Source organism: Simochromis diagramma, unplaced genomic scaffold (assembly GCF_900408965.1).
Source record: "Simochromis diagramma unplaced genomic scaffold, fSimDia1.1 OVJJ01000293.1, whole genome shotgun sequence".
Lineage (NCBI taxonomy): Eukaryota > Metazoa > Chordata > Actinopteri > Cichliformes > Cichlidae > Simochromis > Simochromis diagramma.
In genome coordinates, this window is record NW_024386801.1 from 12,738,405 (window position 1) to 12,761,083 (window position 22,679).

Consider the following 22,679-nt stretch of genomic DNA (forward strand, 5'->3'; position numbering starts at 1 on the left):
AGCATTTGTTTGACACGTTTGGACCGACGCTGCCGACCAGCAGCTCTTGTGCCGAGGACATCAAAGTTGCTTTTCACAGAACAGATGGCCGGAGAGAGAGCACTGATAACTATTCAGTGTTTGCTCGCACTGGTGGGTGTGTTTTACACCAAAATATGTTGGCAGGGTTGTTTCACTTGGCACTGTGCAGATCCTACTGTAACAAAGACATGGGGAACAGCCCGATTCAGGTAGGTTGTAAAGACTCAATGTGATTTTAAACGTGTATCAATTAAAGATGAAACTGTGAATCAACTGAAATATTTTTCAGCTCTGTGATTAGGGCTTATATGACTATCATGTTGTTCGATGAGGATGAATACTTCTAGTGTAGCCTAGATTCTGTATATGAGCCCAGTAAACAAATCGGATTGATAGTTTAGATGATGATGTATTTAAATGCCAATGAGCTGGACACTGTGCTTGTGGTCATCCAGACTCCAGAGGAAGACCTTTGTGATCTGGACACCCATCATGGTTTAACTGTGGTCGAGCTCTACATTATGCCCGCCTCCTTCCTGACTGTGCTTATCCTCGGGCTTCCCCTCAACCTGCTCTCCCTGTGGGTTTTCGCCCTGCGGCTGCATCGATGGACCCGCAGCACGGTGTTCCTCTTCAACCTGACCTTAGCTGACACCTCCTGGCTCCTGGCCTTGCCTTTCCTCATCCATTACCATCTGAACCACATGTACTGGAACCAGGGGCTGCCGCTCTGCATTGCTGTGAGGATGTTTTATCACAACTACTTCTACCTCAGCATCTTCTTCGTCACCTGCATCAGTGTGGACCGATACCTGGCCATCGTACACCCACTGCGCTCTCTGGTGCTGCTCGATCGGCGGAAGGCCTGTCTGCTGTGCGCGGCCATGTGGACGGCCACGCTGCTCCTAAGCATACCTGTTGCCCGGATGACTCTGATCCAGACTTGCCCCGGAAGCAACCGCACCGTGTGCACCATGTACGTACTGCTGCGTGAAACAGGGGAGAGCCTCCCTTATTCCCTCATATGCTCCATTATCGGCTTCCTCTTCCCGCTGCTCGCCATCTGCTACTGCGGCCTGCGCAGCATCAGAGAGCTTCGCCGTCGACCTCTCCACCCCGATCACCTCAACAAGAAGCTGCGGCTCAGGCGGCTGCTGGGCGCAGTGCTAGTCATATTTTCCTCGTTTTACCTGCCCTATCACCTGAGCCGCAACGCTGCCGTCGTGATACGGGCGATCTACCCCGACAGCCCCGCCTCCTGGCGACCCGCAGACACGGCCTTCGTCCTGGAGATGTGTATTTGCGGCCTCATTACCTGCGTTAACCCCTTGTTCAGCTGCCTTACAGGACGCCAGTTTAGGAATGAGTTTTACGGCGCGATTGCTGCCATGTTTCCACGTTGTCCACGCATGCAGGCAACATCTAAAGGGACCCAGATGAACCTTAGGAAAAGGCAGGAGGTGTCCAGTGTTGCACCTGTGCGCGCACTGCCTGCACCTAGACCTTAATGAGGAATTTGATTAAATGTTTTTCTTTTTTTGTGTAAATGTGTCAGAGATCACAAACCGCTGTGAGCCCTCCCCTCCGTTTCTTAAGTGGCAATATCGGATACATACACTGCAAAGAACAATGGTTTCTGGTCTCCTTTATCTTGTCTGTTATCTGTGAAGGTTGCTCTGCTTCTTACACAACACTGCCTCTGCGTGGTTGACTGCGTGCTGTACTTTCTTCTGGTTCTGCGTGCGTGAATAGCAAATCTTTTAAATAAACAAATCAATTAAAATACAAATAGTGAGCTGATATCTTTGTTGGATTTTAGCAAAAGCAAGGCTTTCGACATGTTTTGTTTTCTTTTGTTTTTCACAAACTATATCAGCCTCAGATTTAAGCCGACGAAGACCAGCCCAGTGCTCGAGAGCTTGCCCTTTTATAAGTTGTCTGGAATCATCTTGAAACCATCTTCTCCTGAATTAGAAAATAGGGAAGGGTGGGGAACGATTATGCAGTTGACAGCCGTAGCTGTTAACAGATCTGAAGTTGTAATTGAATTAGAGGAGACGAGCGGTGGGAGCGGAGGGAGGAGGGGCATTGCGCGGAGCTGCTGACAGGTAGATGAGCTGTGCGCTGTCCGCGGTGCTGAAACCTCCTCCAGCTGCACCCACACCGGAGATTCCCCCACCTCAGGTTAGACCTGAGCTCCGATCATCTCCGCCGGCTCAAGCTCTCCACAATCCCACCTCAGTTTCTCAAATAATAGAACAATAAAAAAGGAGAAAGAAAAAATCCAAGTTGTGATCTTCGGTGGTGCCTTTTTCTTATCGCGGGCTGGATCTTAAGATGGCACTGCAAGGATTAACATTGCGCAAGGCAAAAGCGGACTTATTTGACTGCTGTTTTGTGACTGTGAAAGCAACCCTTTCAGACTGAACGCCTCTCTCGTCTTTCTCCATTTTTTTTCTGGCGCATCTATTTTATTTTTTAGTTTGTTTCTACTGGACACATGCTTTTCGCTGAAGAGAAATAGGCGCCTTATTTCTGGATTAATATCTTAACAATATGCTTTTTAATGCTGCACTTATATTTGTTATAGTATTGTAGAAATTGTTTTCAGAAGATAATTTGGATATGGAGCCAGGAAAGGAGAAAGCTCTCCCCACCAGTAAAGAGGGGATGAAACAAATGGCAGGAAAGGCCCTCGGGGCTCTGTACAGGTAAGAAATTGTACATCTCTTTTAATCGCAGAATTAGTTTTGGAAGGATCAATTAAAATAGAAAATACGTCCAAATGATTAGATGACACAGACAAAGAAAACGTGCACTGGCTTTGAATGTGCTTATTACTGCATTACAATTATTACAATTTTTTTTTTTTAAAGAAAAAAGGTAAATCTCATCTTTATGAGGTGAATCACGAACAGGGTGCTGAGAGCAGAGTCGTGTGGCCCGAATATTTAAGGATCAGATATTTCCCTGGAGGACGGTCCCCCTCCACCAGCAGCTGTGGGTGTTTTTAATAATTAATGAAACAGAACGAGTCGTGACACAAGGTCGGAGGATATCTATTACCTCACGTATTCATCTGTATTACTTCAAGATAGATGAACTTCATATCAACTGACTTCCTATATTCTTTAACGGCCACGAAGAGCTGCATGAAACGTGGCTCGGGTGAAACTGATGGCTGACTACAAAGGAAACAGCACCGGTTTAGATTTGGAGCAGGGAAGCAGGATGTGGTGGAATAGAAGCGAATTATTATTTATTTATTTTTTCTTTTTAATTCTCATTGGGAATGCACATAAATTATATTATGGCAGCAAAAACAAATCTTCGACAAATATTCCAAAAGAAATACGAAGGTTTTAATCTGGGTCTGCATATGTTTGGAACCCTTTTGAGCCTTATTCGTTTATTTGCTGAACCAGAAATGATTTTTAGAAGCTGTAGCACAGAAAAAAAAAACGTGACTCAAATCTGTTTGATTTAAGCTGTAGCTAGGCCAGTCATTTCACCGGATGAGGCCTTCGCATGTCAGGGTTTTTAAATCCACCTTAAATTTCGGTGAAAATTCCCGAATTGGAGCCAAAGCGAAATCCCTACACCGGATTTATGGCAGCTAATTAAATATTTAATAAAAAACATATATAGGGTGAAATTTAACTGCAAACAACGCTGATGCAGATAATACTGCAATGCGGTATGAAGGTCATCTTTTTCTCCTCGATTCCATTCATCCTTTCCTTTCAACAAGTCAAGAAAAAATTATAACAGGATATTTTCCCCCTCATGAAGAGTGTGCAGGCGTTTGGAGGCCTGTGTCAGATTAAAGAATAAATTAGAGCCACTGACAGGGCCTGGAGTTGAAATGAAATTCTCATTCATAAACGCGAAGAAGCAGTGTTGGGTATTTCCAGGGGAATTATTTCTGCTGATCTGGCTTAAAAATCCATTTTAATTTTTTTTTTTTTTTTTTAAATACTGTTTTCTTTCTTTAAACACAGTATCTGGCTGGTACTTTGTTATCATTATCATCCCTTCACGCCGGCTTTGAACATATGAATCACCTAAAAAAATGAGTATTATATAATCAAAATGCAGGAGACTCGAAAAGCGGCAGCAAACAGGTGAAGCGATCGAGCTGACGGAGGATGGGAGACCGCGAGCGGACGAGGAGCGGAAGACGCCCCTGTGTGACTGCACGTGCTTCGGGCTGCCGCGCAGATACATCATCGCTATGCTGAGCGGGCTCGGCTTCTGCATCTCCTTCGGTATCCGGTGTAACTTGGGTGTGGCCATCGTCAGCATGGTCAATAACAGCACAATCCACCAAAACGGGAAGATAATCATCAAAGAGGTGCCTGTAAACCCCGCCTCTTCATTCACCATGAACCCCATCCTACACCCCACCCTACCCCACCCTCTTATGTGTGATAGGTGGTGAGATAGAACTGAGTGCCTTTCATGTGTTAACAGAGTAAATAGCAAAATGAGTAATTTGCGCTTTTTTGTTGTAAATGTATTGGAAATTGTGATTTTTATTTTAAATCAATTTAGATAGTCACAGAGGTCAATTTCACTGCGAAGCATTACATTTTATATGCATCTTTCTGCAGATATTTCTCTCCTGCAACACTTACAACTTAGGGAAAAAAACGAAAAAGTGATCTCACTGCGATACAAACTACAGCGAATTAAAAGAGACGTAATTTTGTTTTTATTTTTATGTGCCTGAAAGAAAGCGAAATTCAACTGGGACCCGGAGACTGTGGGGATGATTCACGGTTCCTTCTTCTGGGGCTACATAGTTACTCAGATTCCAGGAGGGTACATCTCCTCCAGGCTGGCTGCAAACAGGTAAAACTATACACATTTTTTGAGTTAGGTCTTTGAGGGGATTATATTTAGGAAATATCGGTTTCCTACTGATTTCCCATTGTATCTACGAACAAAAAAGGTATAATTTAGTGTGCAGACTTGTTGGCAAACCAGTAGGTTTGGAGAAACCTGCAGATAAACTGGGGATTTGGCTGATGCCCGCCAGGCGTGCCTCCTCATGTTAATGAGCTCCCACGGGACCACCGTGTCTAATCCTTTATGTTCAGAGGCATGGCAACCACACCGGCCAAAGCCATGTGTGCGAAGTGCTTCTAAGCAAAGATTGTAGCGTGATTTCAACCACCGCGTCCCACTTCTATACCTTATTATTTCATTAGCAGCTGACTGGCTGACTGGAAATATAGATAAATATACAAAACGATCATTCTTTAAAAAAAACTAACAGTTAAACTGTCGATCAATATTAGAGCGCAGTGTAGACAGATACTGCAGAAAGAAGGAGATGCAAGGAAAAATAAAGTGCGCTAAGCTCGCAGCATGGGTCCTTATTACATTAACATTACAGGATTGTTAAAACTGAATCTAAATGAATCTTTGAAGAGCTTCATCATACCAAGTCAGCTGAGCCCTCTGACGCCTTCTGCTGCAAACACCTCCTGTCCTCACTCCCCTGGAAACCGAATAACAGCCTGTTGTGTGCGCGCTTTTGTGTGTGGCACCCAATTAGGACTGGTTTGTCTTGATTATGAGTGTTTATTCTTCCACTATATTATAAAAATTTAAAATATAGGATTCAGTCTACTGTTTACTGATATTTGCAGTTGATCAAAAAGATGCAGACCCCCCTTTTCTTTTCCTTGAGTCACATACAGATTTCATTTTGATACAAATTTGACAAATAATCTTGTAATGCTGTTTATCCAGAGTTTTTGGTGCTGCCATCGTGCTGACATCTACCCTGAACATGTTCATTCCCTCTGCCGCCCGGGCCCACTACGGATGTGTCATCTTTGTGAGGATATTACAAGGGTTGGTGGAGGTACTGATGCACAATTTGGTTTTGACCTTTAAAACACTCAAGGATGATGCCTCATTATCAAACCAGGAGCTGAGTTTGACCCCTTCCTAATGAAATTGTCCTGACATTCTGTTTTCAGCCAGGTTTTACAGCAATCTTCTGTTTCTATTCAAGCCTGCTGCTCTCTATTTGGATTTCTGCTGAAAAAAAAAGAAGCTCTATTCATTATACTGTACACATATTAGTACACAATCGTCAAACAAAGTAAAACCCTGAATAGCAGGGCTTATGTGTACTGGCTTGCCTGGCTTAGAGAGCTCCATGTTCACATAGAAACACAATGAACAAAAGAGATAAAAACCACTTGATGCGGGCGGCTCCCGCAGCTCAAGAAGGGGAATGATTTCAGAGGGAGAGACGCTATTATTAGTTTGAAGGTCATCTTCTTTTGTTGTTTTGTTTAGCTCCAAACTGTAGTTTCAGTTGCTGCTCGTGACCATTCAGAGAGGGAGCTGCCTGCGTTCAGCGCCATGGCTTATTACTACAAATTAAACATTAGCATTTCAGGGTGTCTCCCACTGAAAGCCTCAGCAATTTGTGTCTATCAATAGTTGATTGTATGCCACTTAGTGTGTAATGAAGATTTAATGGGAACAATCCAGGGCTTCTTTTTTTTTTTTTCATGAAGTGGGCAGTCAGCTTGAATTTGCACTGACTCACACCTAAGCCATTAGTCTCTATTAGAAAGATCAGCTACAATGCACGTCAGTTTGTTTGTTATTAACTGCAATTTGACTTGTAAGTCTCTGGCAAAAAAGAAGAGACGGCGTCAATCAAGCAGAATATATTTTCATTAAGTGTGAAAACAGCTACAGTGTTGATGAAATTAGCAAATTAAGCATGTTATGCTTTTACGCTGTCAAAACAAGTATGTTAAAGCTGGTGGGAAACAATCGCTGTCTGATCTTACTGTTGCTGTAATGTTGTGTTTTTCATTCACCATACAGGGAGTGACTTACCCGGCCTGCCACGGGATCTGGAGTAAATGGGCTCCGCCGCTGGAAAGAAGTCGTCTGGCAACCATCTCGTTTTGTGGTACAAAACAGACACACAAAAGCAAGATTGGCTCATTATTATCATGCATCATCACGTTACTTTATACACTTGAGTGCAGGTTTAGGGTTACATACCACCGTGCCTAAAAGGTGTGCAAACAAGAAGTGAACACCTTTGTAACTAAACACAAACACAGATCGCTTTCTGCTCAGTCATGACAATTTGTCCTCTTCAGGATCATACGCCGGCGCAGTGATCGCCATGCCTCTGGCTGGGATCCTGGTCCAGTATACTGGATGGTCCTCTGTCTTCTATGTGTATGGTAAGTACTGCTTTATCTGACTGACTTCACCTTAAAAGGACACTCTGTTCCATGTAAAGGTAGAAATAATGTAACATTTGGGTTTTTTCTTAGCCATAAATGCCATACAGTTCAATTCTGTGCATTTTTCTTGTGCTGCTACAGTCTCATGTGGGCTTATTAGATAAAGTTAGCAAAGTCTACAAAGTCAATGTTATATAACTGACACCGGTGAGTCAGTTCACTGCCTCTCCCATGTCTGTCTATGCATGCAACTATCTAACTAATATATACTCTCTAAACTTCTGAAATAAGCCCAAGCATTATTATGACTAACCCATTAAATCAGATAGTATATATGTTTGTTTTCCATTATTTTGTACAGAATTAACCAAACTTCAGACTTTTGTATTCTGATTTTGACAGCAGCTAAATCTCCGCTTGAATTTTACGTTCTGTGTATCTGTATCATCTGAAGTTTTTTTTAATGACTGATGTGTTTGATTTGTTCAGGATCCTTTGGGATATTTTGGTACATGTTCTGGATTTTGGTGTCCTATGAAAGCCCGGCAGAACATCCAACAATCACCGAGGAGGAGCGCCGTTACATCGAGGAGAGCATTGGCGAAAGTGCCCAGCTCATGGGTGCGATGGAGGTGGGTGCTCAGTCTGTATCTTCTGATTTCTGATGCCACACCAAACACTGCTCAGGCTGATTTAGCATTTGTCACGTTGCTTCAACAGAAATTCAAGACTCCCTGGAGGAAATTCTTCTCTTCTATGCCTGTCTATGCAATCATTGTGGCCAACTTCTGCAGAAGCTGGACCTTTTATCTGCTTCTCATCAGTCAGCCTGCATACTTTGAAGAAGTTTTTGGCTTTGAGATCAGCAAGGTGAGTAAATTTATGCTTTATAAAGTCTATTATTAGGCCTAAAATGTCTCATCTGATCTCACCATCAAATTTCCAAAAAACACGATGCTATAATTGCTTCTAAAAAAGGCATAACAGGTCCATTTTGTTGTTATGCCAGCCATCTAATGTCATGTATTTATTCTTAAAGACTAAATGTTTTCATTTTCTAGCTGAACAAAGGTATCCCAACTCCGGAAAACAAAAAGAGGGCTCACCATGCAGCCACTGCAGTGACCCTATGCCTCACCAGTGGGGCTCAACCCATGATTTCAGAACCACTGGGATAAACATACCAAATTGGCCATAACTGAAATTTGTTAGAGTAACATAACTGGATGAAAATATTAAAACAGTGTGACAATAATAAAGATTTTGTTTATACTTAGAAACCTACAGAGAATTTTTGGCTTCCTTTAGCTTTTCACCCACAAAGCTGTGGGTGAAAAGCTTAAAATTTCACCCACAGCTTTTACTATTTTAGTTCACTCTCATTATAGTTTTCAGTCACAGATGGGCAAAGGTGTTTAAAGCAGCCATAAAGTACTTAAAACTTCTTATACCCTACTTGGCACATCAACCTCTTTGATTAGATTTCAGCCGCTAACGACTCCCTTTGGCAGCTAAGTAAATAATAACTCAGTTTAAAAGAAGCATCCTAGGAAGAAAGTTTGGGTCTAAATGGTATAAATGTAATTAAAGCCATGCGGTTTTATTCATATAGCATCAAATCACAACAAAAGTTGCCTCAAGGTGCAACATTTGTTCCTGGTTTCTTTTAAGTACTATTGCATTTTAGATTGTATTAATAATTGTCACCCCAGGGTTAAATTAGGCTGGAATGGTAGACCTACGTGTATAATTGTACGTTTAGCTGCTAATACAATGCAGCAGGCTAAACAATATCATCTTAAAAAGTAATAAATGAAGAAAGTTTGTTTCTGTTGAACCATTACAGGGAGTGCAGAATTATTAGGCAAGTTGTATTTTTGAGGAATAATTTTATTATTGAACAACAACCATGTTCTCAATGAACCCAAAAAACTCATTACTATCAAAGCTGAATGTTTTTGGAAGTAGTTTTTAGTTTGTTTTTAGTTTTAGCTATTTTAGGGGGATATCTGTGTGTGCAGGTGACTATTACTGTGCATAATTATTAGGCAACTTAACAAAAAACAAATATATACCCATTTCAATTATTTATTTTTACCAGTGAAACCAATATAACATCTCCACATTCACAAATATACATTTCTGACATTCAAAAACAAAACAAAAACAAATCAGCGACCAATATAGCCACCTTTCTTTGCAAGGACACTCAAAAGCCTGCCATCCATGGATTCTGTCAGTGTTTTGATCTGTTCACCATCAACATTGCGTGCAGCAGCAACCACAGCCTCCCAGACACTGTTCAGAGAGGTGTACTGTTTTCCCTCCTTGTAAATCTCACATTTGATGATGGACCACAGGTTCTCAATGGGGTTCAGATCAGGTGAACAAGGTGGCCATGTCATTAGTTTTTCTTCTTTTATACCCTTTCTTACCAGCCACGCTGTGGAGTACTTGGTACGCGTGTGATGGAGCATTGTCCTGCATGAAAATCATGTTTTTCTTGAAGGATGCAGACTTCTTCCTGTACCACTGCTTGAAGAAGGTGTCTTCCAGAAACTGGCAGTAGGACTGGGAGTTGAGCTTGACTCCATCCTCAACCCGAAAAGGCCCCACAAGCTCATCTTTGATGATACCAGCCCAAACCAGTACTCCACCTCCACCTTGCTGGTGTCTGAGTCGGACTGGAGCTCTCTGCCCTTTACCAATCCAGCCACGGGCCCATCCATCTGGCCCATCAAGACTCACTCTCATTTCATCAGTCCATAAAACCTTAGAAAAAACCAGTCTTGAGATATTTCTTGGCCCAGTCTTGACGTTTCAGCTTGTGTGTCTTGTTCAGTGGTGGTCGTCTTTCAGCCTTTCTTACCTTGGCCATGTCTCTGAGTATTGCACACCTTGTGCTTTTGGGCACTCCAGTGATGTTGCAGCTCTGAAATATGGCCAAACTGGTGGCAAGTGGCATCTTGGCAGCTGCACGCTTGACTTTTCTCAGTTCATGGGCAGTTATTTGTGCCTTGGTTTTTCCACACGCTTCTTGCGACCCTGTTGACTATTTTGAATGAAACGCTTGATTGTTCGATGATCACGCTTCAGAAGCTTTGCAATTTTGAGACTGCTGCATCCCTCTGCAAGATATCTCACTATTTTTGACTTTTCTGAGCCTGTCAAGTCCTTCTTTTGACCCATTTTGCCAAAGGAAAGGACGTTGCCTAATAATTATGCACACCTGATATAGGGTGTTGATGTCATTAGACCACACCCCTTCTCATTACAGAGATGCACATCACCTAATATGCTTAATTGGTAGTAGGCTTTGCGGCCTATACAGCTTGGAATAAGACAACATGCATGAAGAGGATGATGTGGACAAAATACTCATTTGCCTAATAATTCTGCACTCCCTGTATTATATTTGCTCAACCTCAATGGAAATAATTGCCTAATTTTAAATGTATAACCATGGATTTAAAAAAAAAAAAGAACAATATAAAACAAAAGATATTTTGTTTTATATTTAAAAAAGAACATATAGAACATTAAACAATAATTTTGAAGCTTAATGGATATTTACATTTGCAATTTTGGGACAACTTGCTTTAGAAAATGCTGTGATTTGCTGTTTTTACCTGTCCTCATGTGTCATACATGTAAAAAGAAAGCAGCCAGTCTCAAATTACCCCAGTCCTCTGAGCTCCAGCGAGAGTGTAAAGCATCACTCAGGCTGCTCTGACAGATGCAATTCAGGCTGAGGATGAGTTTCTGATATTACTGTGGTGAATTATTGCTGACACGTGATAGAGGAGCCAAGAGGTTACAGCAGAGGCTGAGATTTGCTCTGAGACTGAGAGAATCCCCTTCTTGTTGTGACAGCTGCTCTGCTGCTGTTGGAGCTGCTTCAGAAAAGTATTTGATGCTTTCCCAGGTTGGAATCTTGTCAGCTCTCCCTCACTTGGTCATGACCATCATCGTGCCTTTAGGAGGTCAGCTAGCAGACTACCTGCGAACCCACAACATCATGTCCACCACTACGGTCCGCAAAATCATGAACTGTGGAGGTGAGGCCTTAATCGTGAGATTTTTGTCAGTTCTTTGAAGTACTCCTCATCAGTTCATGACTTAACTCTTTTCCTGCTGTTTTCAGGCTTTGGCATGGAGGCTACTCTTTTACTAGTGGTTGGATATTCCCACAGTAAGGGGGTGGCCATCTCTTTCTTAGTTCTGGCGGTGGGATTTAGCGGTTTTGCAATATCAGGTGAGTCCTAAAACAATGATGTATTGTTCATATTTGATCCCACCTCAATGTGAATCAGCAGCAGACTCAGGAAGTCTCCTTGTTTCATTTGGTTGCAGGTTTCAATGTGAACCATCTAGACATCGCCCCTCGCTATGCCAGCATCCTCATGGGCATTTCCAATGGCGTGGGAACACTGTCAGGGATGGTCTGCCCTCTTATAGTGGGAGCAATGACAAAAAACAAGGTGAGTCGTAATCAGGCAACAACAAACATATTTTTGTTTGAGTTTTTAAAGCCCACAGCCATCTCCTGATCCTAGTCTACTGTTTAATAGTGTAATCATTTAAACCTGGATCACAGAGCTTTCCTTACTGTAGCAAACCCTCTCATTATGCCCAAAATATGACAAATCCCCTCTGTGCCTGATCCTTACCCTCATATTTTTATTTACTTAAATGCAAACCACTGGTGCAGTTGTGGCGTATTTGTTCTGCCTAATCTGAGCAAGTTAGAAGAGCACATCTGTTCTATGATATAACCTAAAACTTTACAAAGGGACTCAGCCTGGCTCCAACCTTTGTCCATTTCCCAGACTCGTGAAGAGTGGCAGTATGTCTTCCTCATTGCTTCTCTCGTGCATTACGGAGGCGTGATATTTTACGGGCTCTTCGCATCGGGGGAGAAACAGCCATGGGCTGACCCTGAAGAAACCAGCGAAGAGAAGTGCGGTTTTATAGATGAGGACGAGCTGGCAGAGGAGACGGGCGACATCACCCAGGGATACGGTGCGATGGGAGGTCCGGCTAAAAGCTACGGGGCCACGGGGCAGCTGAACGGAGGCTGGGTGCAGGACTGGGATAAAACGGAGGAATACGTTCAGGAGCCAGCGGGAAAGATGTACACCCAGCGCGGCTACTCTTAAACCAGACAGTTGTGGTGAGTCTGCCCACGAAAACAGACTCATCATCACCAGTTGCACAAGCATTATATTAGATGTTTAAATCCATTCTGTATGTTAAAGTAAAAGAAGATTCAAAAGCCACTGTAAAGAAGTAGTTGCAATGCAGAACAATCCTCATTAGAGCCTCATGTTTCTCATCACATGTACCTACAGTAGGGCTTCACTATACAGACAGCAGTCGTACTATTTAGGACCCAAAGCTCATCAATCTACTTGAACAAGACAAGCCAGACGAAACTGCAGTCGACCATCATGTAGGGTCTTTCTCTGAAATACTACTCTGATTGCACTGAAACTATGAAAGTATTCTAAAAACAAGATTCTGTTTCTCAAATATGTTTTATGTACTGTATATACCTGCATACTGTTTCTGTGAGACTATTGTGAATTTTGGGTCGTTGATCTGTGTGAACATTAATATAAAAGGCCATATTTTTCATGGACAGTACCTCTTCAGGGAGACGTCTGCTTGCAAAAAAGGTCTTCTTCTTCTCGAGTGAGGCCTGTAACACAATATAAGACAAAAATAGCGTGAGTGAAGTTGAACCGTAGAGTTTTAGTGTGTGTTTGTTGCATGACTTTTGCTCAGATCAATGTTTCAGACGCGGCCGCCTCACAGCCACCGATAGTCCTCATTCAGCCTACTGCTTTGTTCTTAGATTCAAGCGTCTCCCGCCATTATAAATAATAAGAGGAATTTTCGTAATCAGGTTCCGGTCGTGACGTGAGACAAATCAAAAAAGTTGTGAAGGCAACTGCTGCTCAGAAAACATTGACTATTGATGTTTGGTGTGCACTGCAATAAATTCTGTGTACCAGCTGCCACCCATTACATTCTGTTTTGTAACGTGACACTGGCTTGCTGTATCTTAACTGTAATTGTTTTTGGAGTCATGTGATGATCAACATTAAGGTGTGTGTTTTAACAAATTACAATTAGTGGCTGGAGACCCCAGCTTTAGTGCTCATGACGCAGGAGGAATGCACTGCTGTGTATGAACAACCACGTTTTGTGATCCCCTGGTGTCCCTTGGTTATTGTCATTGTCACCAAAAAGTACTTTATTGACACATTGATATCGTCGCATATGAGTGGACCACATGGATTAATAGATGGCTCTTCCACCTGACTTTATTTGCTGTTTAAAACACTTTGATTCATTTTGCTGTATGAAAAATCTGCAAGGATGTTTAAAATATATGAATATTTAAGAATGTTTATGATGACCAAAAGATGCTATTACGGCTTTGTGCCTAAAGATTATGTAAACAGATAAATGTGATTTTATGGCTTCTAATATTGTGTTTAATGAAGAGGTATGTTGATGTCAAAAGGTGTTATAAAAAAAAATACTCATATCATTTTATAAAAAAAAAAAAAAAAGTAATCAAAAAGGTAATTTTTTGTCATTTTTATCTCGTGTGTAAATGGGATGATACATTAGTCCTCATTGACTGGAGACAGACTGCCAAATCGGTTAACCACCAATTCTCCAATCACTGCCAAGCATCTCCTGTATTCTCCAAGTTTCTCATTAGTAAATCAATGGCACAGGTCTCTGGGGTCTAGGGGAGAGCACTGGACCCTGTAGCCTGGTAATTGGTAAGAGGCAAGAGATACAGCATTACTAAACTGTTTCATCCATGCACACCACCACCATTTGACATCGTTGCAGAGACTTCTGATTTTAATAAGCTGATGTAGAGTCAGGTTGGGTCTGTTTCAGAGGAAAAAAGATCAGGAAAAAACAAAAAAAGGAAAGGAAAGGTGATGACACTTTAATGTTTGTAATGTGCGGTCTCAGACACACCCATTTCCTTCTCTGCACATTTGAGCTCAACACCGTTCTCTGTAGCACATTAAGGTATTGACCCAGCTCCTTCATTATGTCCAATCACAAGACGAATCAATATTGTTTAGCTCTAGAATTCATTAGCATTTTAAGATAAAAAATGCTCCTGTTTAAATCTTTTAAACAGGAGAACACACTGATGATTCGCCTTAGTAGTTATTAATGCATTTTTGTTAGAATAAAAAAACATATATATATACAGAGCAATAGTAGTCGTAGTCACTGTTTGCAGCTTTAAGGTTGAAAAATATTTATATTGTTGTCATAAAATTTACCTGATAAAACTCAATAAAATAAGTAGCTCTGGTAGGGAAAATTAAAGCATAAAAACATAAAGGAATAAAAATGTACAATGACATTAGAACAAGTGACATATTGATATCTATGGAGATAATCTGTGTAGAGTTGCTGAAAAAAATGCAGATTAGAGCAATCAACTCGTACTAAGAAAAATGCTCTAAAGATCAACTTTTTAAAAATATAAACACTGACCCATCTTCTCTTTCTCTTAAGATAAACTGAACAGTAACAGATTTTTTCTTTTAACTGTTTGCTAAGTAAAGCAAGCAATCTTGATAACTGTGGTAAATAATTCATGTACGTCTCCAGCTTATTGGTGTATAAGACTATGAAAAGCACAAAATAAAAAGAATGACTGACTCCATCATCAGAAGTCTGATCAGCTTCTTGAAGAATGGCAGTGTATGAATTTCCATTGTCCTGTTACTGCAGCACAAGGTGAAAATGTCCTGGGAAAACCTCTGCAGCCTCGTGCACGTGAAACCTTTGGAGCGCTCCTCTTACCCGAAGGGAACGTTCGAAAGGCGTGACGTCTGAAGGGTTGTGTCAAGCACTGGTTTCCTGCCCGTGATGGACATTCAGAGTACAGTAGCCTTTCACCGCCTTAATTGATGGTTGGATCACAGGAAGCAGCTTCATGTCTAAATCATCCCAACTGTCAGGAGGGGGAGCAATTACAATAAATCTCAGTTTCTCCCCTGATTATTCACCCAGCCGAGGAGGGAAACCATTAACCCTCACGCCTGCTTGGCGCACGTTAATTTGACAGAAAACACAATTGTGTCACCACTCACGTGGAACATGTTTTCTCATGCCTAACCAGCCGGAGTCGTCATGGCTGTTACACCAGTGACGTGCCCGTTAGGATACACAGTAATTGGGCAAAAAGCTTCTGTCAGCATTTCTTTCACAGGTGGAAAGTCTGTCAGCCTTCACCTGCCTGCATCACTGACTCTTTATATTTCTGCAGCATCTCCGGCTCGGTCACTGTGATGTTCGTCTGGTTGTGTAATCCGGAGGGTGAGTGGAGGGGGATTGAGTAGTTGTCAGTCTGTGGGGCAGGTGCACTTTGGCTCCTGGGGGACTGTAATGGGATGAGGCCCAGCCACAATGAGTGTTTGATGACGGGGTTGCATGCCTCCTGTGGGACTCTCCCTGCATGCAATTATCCTCCTGCTCCATCCTCCCGTCTAGTCTGCAGCTCAGACAATTTCTTTTTCCACACTGCATTCTCAATATTTTTTTTAGTCCTAACGTATAATTCACATTCCTCACACCCCAAAACATCAGGTATTAATTAAGGCCTAAATTTCAAGGCAGGATTGGAGTAATTACTGTTTTACAACACCCCCCGACATGACAATACACATCCCCGGGGCAAGTGGTTTTTCCACACACCTCCTTCCTCTCTCTTGTTAATTGCTTTATTAATGGAGATCTTGCTGGCTCAAATTGGATTTGCACAAAATAACATGTTATATATCACTACTTTGCACCCACTACAAACCATATGTAATTTGAACATACACACACACAAAAAAAGGACTGGTGTGTTTCCACCATGACTCCTAAACGTTTAGATATTATATTTAAAAAACGATTTTAAATGAAACCCTCTGCAAAACGGCTTTACAACGGTGTGCTATCATCTCTGCTGTACTTTCCAGTTGTATCCATTAGCATTACATTTGATAGCATTTGCTCTAATGAGTCAGAGAAACGGGGATGCAAAGGTGAGAATTTTCCAGGATGAGAGGAGTAGACAGAGACTGCTACATTTAATTTGTCTTTTGTTTTTCACCTTCCACGGAAGTGCAGTCACATTTGAAGCAATCCATCACAGGTCCATCCACTTCCCTACCCCCCACCCCTCCATATCGGATTACACTGACAGCTTCATACACGCTGATATAGTATCAGAAGCAGACAAAGGAAGATAAGATCCAATACGATACTTGTCGTGTTTTGACAAAGCACCGTCAGCTCTGGAAGAAATCTTAATAAGAGAGTGGAAGAATTTGCAGGTGATGAGACAAAATATTTTGCAGGGTTTATTTTCACTTTGCTTTTCTGCACATAATTTTTCTTTATTTATACAATCCATCATGCCGCTCAAAGAAATACATTTGTTGCCACTTTCTTTGTTCAGCCTTCAGAGATGTTTAGTTTAAGATGTTACGATGATAATCGCTGCTTCACTTCGCCAAACCCATTTAAGCAGCGTGCCTGCTGACGATGGTCGCTGATCGTCGTCATCCTCTGAGTGGGACACAGGTGTGCGGAGGGGTTTCTCCTGCCTCTGTGATCCATCGCTGAAAACACAAAAGGGGCCAGACTGGAGCGGCTTAGGCACGTGCCGAGGGAGGGCTCTACCCTCCTGCGCCCACCCCCTCAGAGGACTCCCTATTCACACCACCAGATGGTGGCTGGATCTGAGTTTTAATGAATGTTATCCTTCATGACCCTCCAGGAGCTGCAGGACAGCAGTCGCTCTCAGCACGTCTCACTGCAGTTTGTTACCCCCACGCTGCTGGAGAACAAACGTGACGCTGGACGGATGGAATGTAAAATAAGGAAGGATAAGACAATCATCCAACTCTTTGCTTAGAGCATGTGCTTTATAACAGACAGAACTGATACACATGTATGAAATTATAAGTTTTCTCATTTGTCCTTTTGAATTAATAAAGCGCATGACACATTTAAATTAAATAAGCTGGATGTAAGCGGCTGACTTCGACTCTCAGTCTGTTCTAATAAAGGCTTACTAGGTTGCTGCAAACAGCTGGAGGTCAAATATAAAATAAGCAGTTCAGAAGATAGATGGATAGGTGGATGTTTAATAGCTAAATAGTGTTACAGACTGCCAAAAGAAGCAGTTTCTTCTTGCTGGTTTCCAGACATGTGGGTATGATTTAGACTGTTATAAATAACGGGTAAAACATGGTTTTATTAAATATTAGATTGGCATAGGCATAGTACTAAAAATGCTGCTTTTCTTGTAGGCTTATTGGAGTCAGATGGTAACACATCTGAATCATCACCATGGCAGCTCTCTCACCCTGCCAGTAACGTGTAAGGCTGTGAATCAGAGTGAGAACCACAAAGTCTACACAAGAAAATAACTCTGTGGGTGGAAGCACCCGATGGCTACATGCTAAAAGAGTAGAGGTGGATAATTCTCGTTAGTTTGTGGACTGGTGCTCTGAAACTGCATTTTTGTAGATTTTGTAAATTAAACACACTCCCAACAAATTCATAATTATTTTTGCATGCATTTATAACACAAGAGCAGGTTAGATCTCTGCAGTCGTTGCTGGTTGGCATATGTTCTTCACTGGCTGGAAATAAACTGGTTGTGTATGCGCTGCCCTTTACTCAGTGACCCTCGTCCGTCTCTACGAGAATTGCTTTCACGGTGTGTTAAATGAGCCGTGGCTGTGTTGGTGTTTCCCTCCGCACGGTGGCCCGGGCTCTAATTCGCTGACAGGGTTATGTCACACACCAGCCATTGTGCAGAGTTTGATTGAAGACGCCTGATCTGACTAATTGATCCCTCGCTGCACAAGCGCTCAGACACATGGGCAAGGTCTGAGATGTGTAAATTGGCAGTCAGGTCACATGACTGGAATTAAGCCAATCCAAATGTATAGGTTTAGATCAAGCACTGCTGGAGGCTTTTACTGACAGATGGTGTGAAAAAAAGTGAAAATCATTTGAGGTGTGTAGAGTTAGGAAAGGGTACATGGTTGCACAGCGCTTTTGCTGGCTTTGCTTATTGCTATTTCCTTATAGCCCCGAGCTTATTATCAAACCCATCTCTCTTCACAGATCTGCATAATGTGGAATTAAACTTTAATTTCTTTTTAGGTCCTCATAAATCAGCCGCTGCAGAATAATTTTAAACAACGCAGCTCCTAATGGCTTGGTATTAGGATCAAATTTATGAGGCTGAATGAAACCTTGAGCTTCCAAAGACCCATGGCATCTGTTTACTGTCTCACAAGTACGTTCAGTTTAAGTGAGTCGGATCGTGTGCTGACACGGTTTACAAAGCAGCACAAAAGCTATAATGTGTCCAAACAAGTAAGTTCAACAAACAGCCAACTGGACTGACTAAAATATATATATATATATATTAGGGGTGCAACGATATTCGTATCGATATTGAACCGTTCGATACAGTGCTTTCGGTTCGGTACGCATATGTATCGAACAATACAACATTTGTAATTTATTTTATCAATTTTCCTTCTGACGATGCTGTCTGTGTTGAGCGCTCAGTGAATCTGTGTTCGACTACTCCGCCTAGGCTGCACTGTCGAGCGCAGATCCACTGAGCGCTCAACACAGACAGCATAGTCAGAAGGAAGAGCGCAGGGCAAGCTAGCGAGACAGAAGTTAAGCTCTACTTGCAACATTCAGATCTGGCGTTTGGAATTATTTTGGTTTTCATGTGACGTATGACCCTGAAGGTAAGCGAGTCATGGACTAAAGTAAAACAGTATGTTGGATGTGCCATGCAATGCTCAATTACATTGGTGTGAACTAGTGTGTTAGCGCAGTTAGCTCGTTAACGTGTTTGCCGTCTAGCCCCATGCACGGAGCGATCGGAGGTAGCTCGTTAACGGAGATTTGCCGTGTTGTGGCGTTAAGGTCATTTCAACGAGATTAACCTGAAAGCACTAGTGGGAACACAACGAATATGACTGCACATTTACGCCGACATCATCCTAGTGCAAAGACAAGTGGAAGCAGACAAAAAAAAGCAAGCATGCTACTTTCATGCCGAGTCATTTAGACAGCTGTTAGCACATGATTCTCCTTATGCTGCTGAGAATATAGCCCAGAAGAAGCGGATAGTATAGCTTTTATTTTGGAAAGAGACATTTCTCTGTAATAAACTCTCTTTTCCAAAGATGAGTGATTCCTCAATCAGATACAGGGCTCGCAATATCGCTAGCCCGACGTCCCGGAGCTAGCGATTTTTTTCAGTCGGGCTACCAAAATCTATCTCTTCCCTGCCCGTCGGGCTATTGTAGGAAAAATATATGTCAATGCTTTTGCATTCTTTCAGAAATGTAGCTGGGTAATTATGTCATTGGCATCGGTGAGCCACTGTCAATATGTGACATATTGAAGTCGCGTTTGAATTTGCGCTTGTTTTTTTGCTTTCACTTTGCAATCGTGCGAACTGTGTATAGAGAGCGACAGCACTGATCTGTGAGTGATGATAATTTGTGCACCAATTCCTGACATTGTCTTATTAATCGTTAGCTTACTATGCAAACATGACAAGTGAAATCTCCCGCAGCAAGCTTAAACATGTGAGAGGTTGATCGCGCAGAGAATCGCTGAGCTTATGTGAGTGAGCGTGTAAAAGCATTTCAGTTCTGCTGAGCCAAATAGACAGTCAGGGTGAAGAAGTGACAGCCAAAGAAAAGCTTACCACAAAACGGAGAAGTTATGACAAATCAGACTATAAGGCAAAAAGAAAGTGCAGCTTTATGGTTTCATGGACAAAATAATTTCTGTGGCTGCAATATGATGAGCTAAATAACCAGGGCTGCACATAAGTGGTCCGCAGGTGCGCATTCGCTGTCAAAATAAAAAACACGCACAAGGGTTAGGGTTAATTTAAAAACTGTACTTTTGAGTTAAAATATATATTTATAATTTTATAAATGACAAATTAAAAATGCATGAACATTTTTTTGTAATCGAAAAAAATATCGAACCGTGACACCAAAGTATCGAACCGAACCGAACCGTGAATTTTGTGTATCGTTGCACCCCTAATATATATATATATATATACATATACATATACACATATACATATACATATACATACACATACACACACACACACACACACACACATTAAAAACAATAAATCCAGAGATAGAGATTAACTCCTGAAGCATCAAGAGCAGGATCTCATTTGCCATTGTTCTTGTATCATGTGCCCCACCCTGTTCTTCCTCCTGCCTCTTTTTCCACTTTTCTAGATTAAAATCTCATATAATAAGCAATCTGGCCAATTTCACCAACAGTGAAGTCATCACAAATATTCTAATTATCACAATATTTCATTAAAAAAATGTTTACATTTCAACAAGAATTACTATATTGCAACATTTTTCAGTCTGAGAGGAGCCACCACAGTGACCATTTTTATTATATCTTTCTACTGCATCTGTAATCAGCAGTTATGTGTTTGTCTAGATACATGAACTGAGGAAAAGTGCAACATGAGTCAAATATTGTACTGAAACACATTTCTGTAAACAAAGGTGGAAAACATTCAAGAAGAACCTAAAACCTTTTGCTCTGCTAGAACAATTCTTCTCATCACCAGCCTAAATTCTCACATGTTAAATATTTCATAAACCCACAGTCATGCTCACACTTTGGTAAAATTAAACAAAACTGACAGAAATATCATTACAATTGTTAGAACAACGTGACCATTAAGAAAAAAAACTGATGTCAGCTGTTTAATATGCTTTTTCTGATACCGAAAAACATAGACAATATCAAGATATAAACAGGAATTTGGCCACAATTTGATCATCTTTCAAGCTCCAAGACCATCAGTCACATGTTTAAAGCTGACAGCAGGTCTCCCCACACACTCAGCCCTGTGACATCAAAGTCTCCATCAGAAATCTTCAAAGCATTTAGTTCTTTTTCTACATCCCCCCTCAGAGACGGACTGGCATCGAATAAAGCCAGAAAGAGCTCAGTAAGTTTCTTGAAGGACACTCTGGGACCAGTGCTGGTTAGAACCCATTCACCGTCATTTAAGCTGTATTCCATTTCCGAGGCCCACTTTTTCAGTACATTACAAGATGCATCTCTGAGTTTCTGATGTTCTTTTGCCAGGTCTTTCAAAAGTGTAGGAGACAGTAGAGAACACATGTACTGCAGCAGACTGCGTTTCTTTTGCAACCAGTCTAAGAGAAAATCATGTGCAGCAGTTTGTGCAGTACAGTTTTTGGATGTCAGCAGAGCTGCAGCGATGACTAGACAGAATTGTTGCAATGCCCCTTCGCATCCCTGGAGGACAGAGCCTAAAAATTGCTCTGCCCTGCAGGTTTCACTGCCTTGGTTCAGCAGAGCCTCCAGCCTCTCCATCAGCATCTCCCCCTGCACCTCAGCATCAGCACCAAGGGCTGACATATCAGCTAGGGGGCTCAGGACCTTATAAACTGATTTGCATTGAACTATGTGACTGCAGAGACCTGTGACGTCCTCATAGTCTCCGTGCATCGTCTTGACAGGACGCGTTGTGTCAAAGAGGATCTTCATGAGAGAACTGGGAAGTTCTGGGTTGTTCAACAACCTGACGAGCAACAAGTGCTGGCACCGGGGGAGGTCCGAGAAGGAGACTTCGGTGTATCCGGGGATGGTATCTCGCAGAGTTTGGTTTGTGAGCTGCAGCTGTTTCTCCATGATCCTCCTAATAGCGGCGTTATTATGGAACCTGGAGAAGACGTGCTCGCAGTACCGGGCCCAGTGAAACGCCCTGGACAGAGTTTGTTTATCCCAGTGGTTCACCGCATCGCTCTGCGCCGCCACCGCCAGCATCTCCACCGTGCTAGCTAAGTTTTTCAGCACCGCCTCCATGTGGCGCTCTCAGCATTCAGAGTTCAGCCTTCAGTCCGGCTTCGGAAACCCACTGAGGAGAAAGGTTACAGCCTGAACCTGAATCATCTGAATTTCGCCATGCTGCTGAAAAACTGCTATAGCATTTGAGATGTAGCGGTTTAGCTACATGTTAGCTAAGAAGTCAACATACTAGCATGGCAAAACAGGACTTCCGGTGCCGCACTTTAATAAATAATTCCTCTTGAGTAACGTGGGTTTCAATAACAGCAGACGTTACAATAAAAAATGAATATGACAGCACGGAGAAAGTTGAAGAAACTCACATATCTGTTGCCGGTTTCTACTGCTTGATTTTCCGGTTGAATATACCGCTCGTTAGTGCGCAAGTGTGCCAATATAATTTCATCCCCTTCAAAATAAAAGCACATCAAGTGATCTTAGCGCCACAAAATGAGTTAA

General features: G+C 42.0%; 3 protein-coding genes across 3 annotated transcripts; 2 read left to right on the forward strand and 1 right to left on the reverse strand.

Annotated features, from left to right (window-relative positions):
- Positions 1-91: 91 nt before the first annotated feature.
- On the forward strand, positions 92-2,294 carry LOC120730516 (P2Y purinoceptor 4-like). Its single transcript, XM_040026958.1, has one exon. It carries the CDS (start codon positions 423-425, stop codon positions 1,527-1,529), a length of 1,107 nt encoding a protein of 368 aa, XP_039882892.1. The 5' UTR covers positions 92-422; the 3' UTR covers positions 1,530-2,294.
- On the forward strand, positions 2,141-13,567 carry LOC120730506 (vesicular glutamate transporter 2.1-like). Its single transcript, XM_040026941.1, has 12 exons — positions 2,141-2,732; positions 4,120-4,375; positions 4,757-4,875; positions 5,782-5,896; positions 6,883-6,970; positions 7,167-7,253; positions 7,746-7,888; positions 7,977-8,126; positions 11,182-11,314; positions 11,401-11,511; positions 11,610-11,737; positions 12,086-13,567. The coding sequence occupies exons 1-12, from the start codon at positions 2,647-2,649 to the stop codon at positions 12,413-12,415; spliced, it is 1,746 nt and encodes a 581-aa protein (XP_039882875.1). The 5' UTR covers positions 2,141-2,646; the 3' UTR covers positions 12,416-13,567.
- A 6,883-nt stretch (positions 13,568-20,450) lies between these two features.
- fancf (FA complementation group F) lies at positions 20,451-22,622 on the reverse strand. The gene is made up of 2 exons (XM_040026968.1): positions 22,544-22,622; positions 20,451-22,290 (listed from the first exon to the last, which is right to left on the reverse strand). The coding sequence occupies exon 2, from the start codon at positions 22,236-22,238 to the stop codon at positions 21,207-21,209; it is 1,032 nt and encodes a 343-aa protein (XP_039882902.1). The 5' UTR covers positions 22,239-22,290; positions 22,544-22,622; the 3' UTR covers positions 20,451-21,206.
- Between the last annotated feature and the right edge of the window lie 57 nt (positions 22,623-22,679).

Excerpts from the sequence above, each read along its gene's own strand:
- LOC120730516 (XM_040026958.1), top strand. The coding sequence starts at position 423 with ATGATGATGTATTTAAATGCCAATGAGCTGGACACTGTGCTTGTGGTC.
- LOC120730506 (XM_040026941.1), top strand. The coding sequence starts at position 2,647 with ATGGAGCCAGGAAAGGAGAAAGCTCTCCCCACCAGTAAAGAGGGGATG. Across the intron at positions 7,254-7,745 it reads CTCTGTCTTCTATGTGTATG|GATCCTTTGGGATATTTTGG; the intron begins GTAAGTACTGCT and ends TGATTTGTTCAG. Across the intron at positions 7,889-7,976 it reads AGCTCATGGGTGCGATGGAG|AAATTCAAGACTCCCTGGAG; the intron begins GTGGGTGCTCAG and ends TTGCTTCAACAG.
- fancf (XM_040026968.1), bottom strand. The coding sequence starts at position 22,238 with ATGGAGGCGGTGCTGAAAAACTTAGCTAGCACGGTGGAGATGCTGGCG.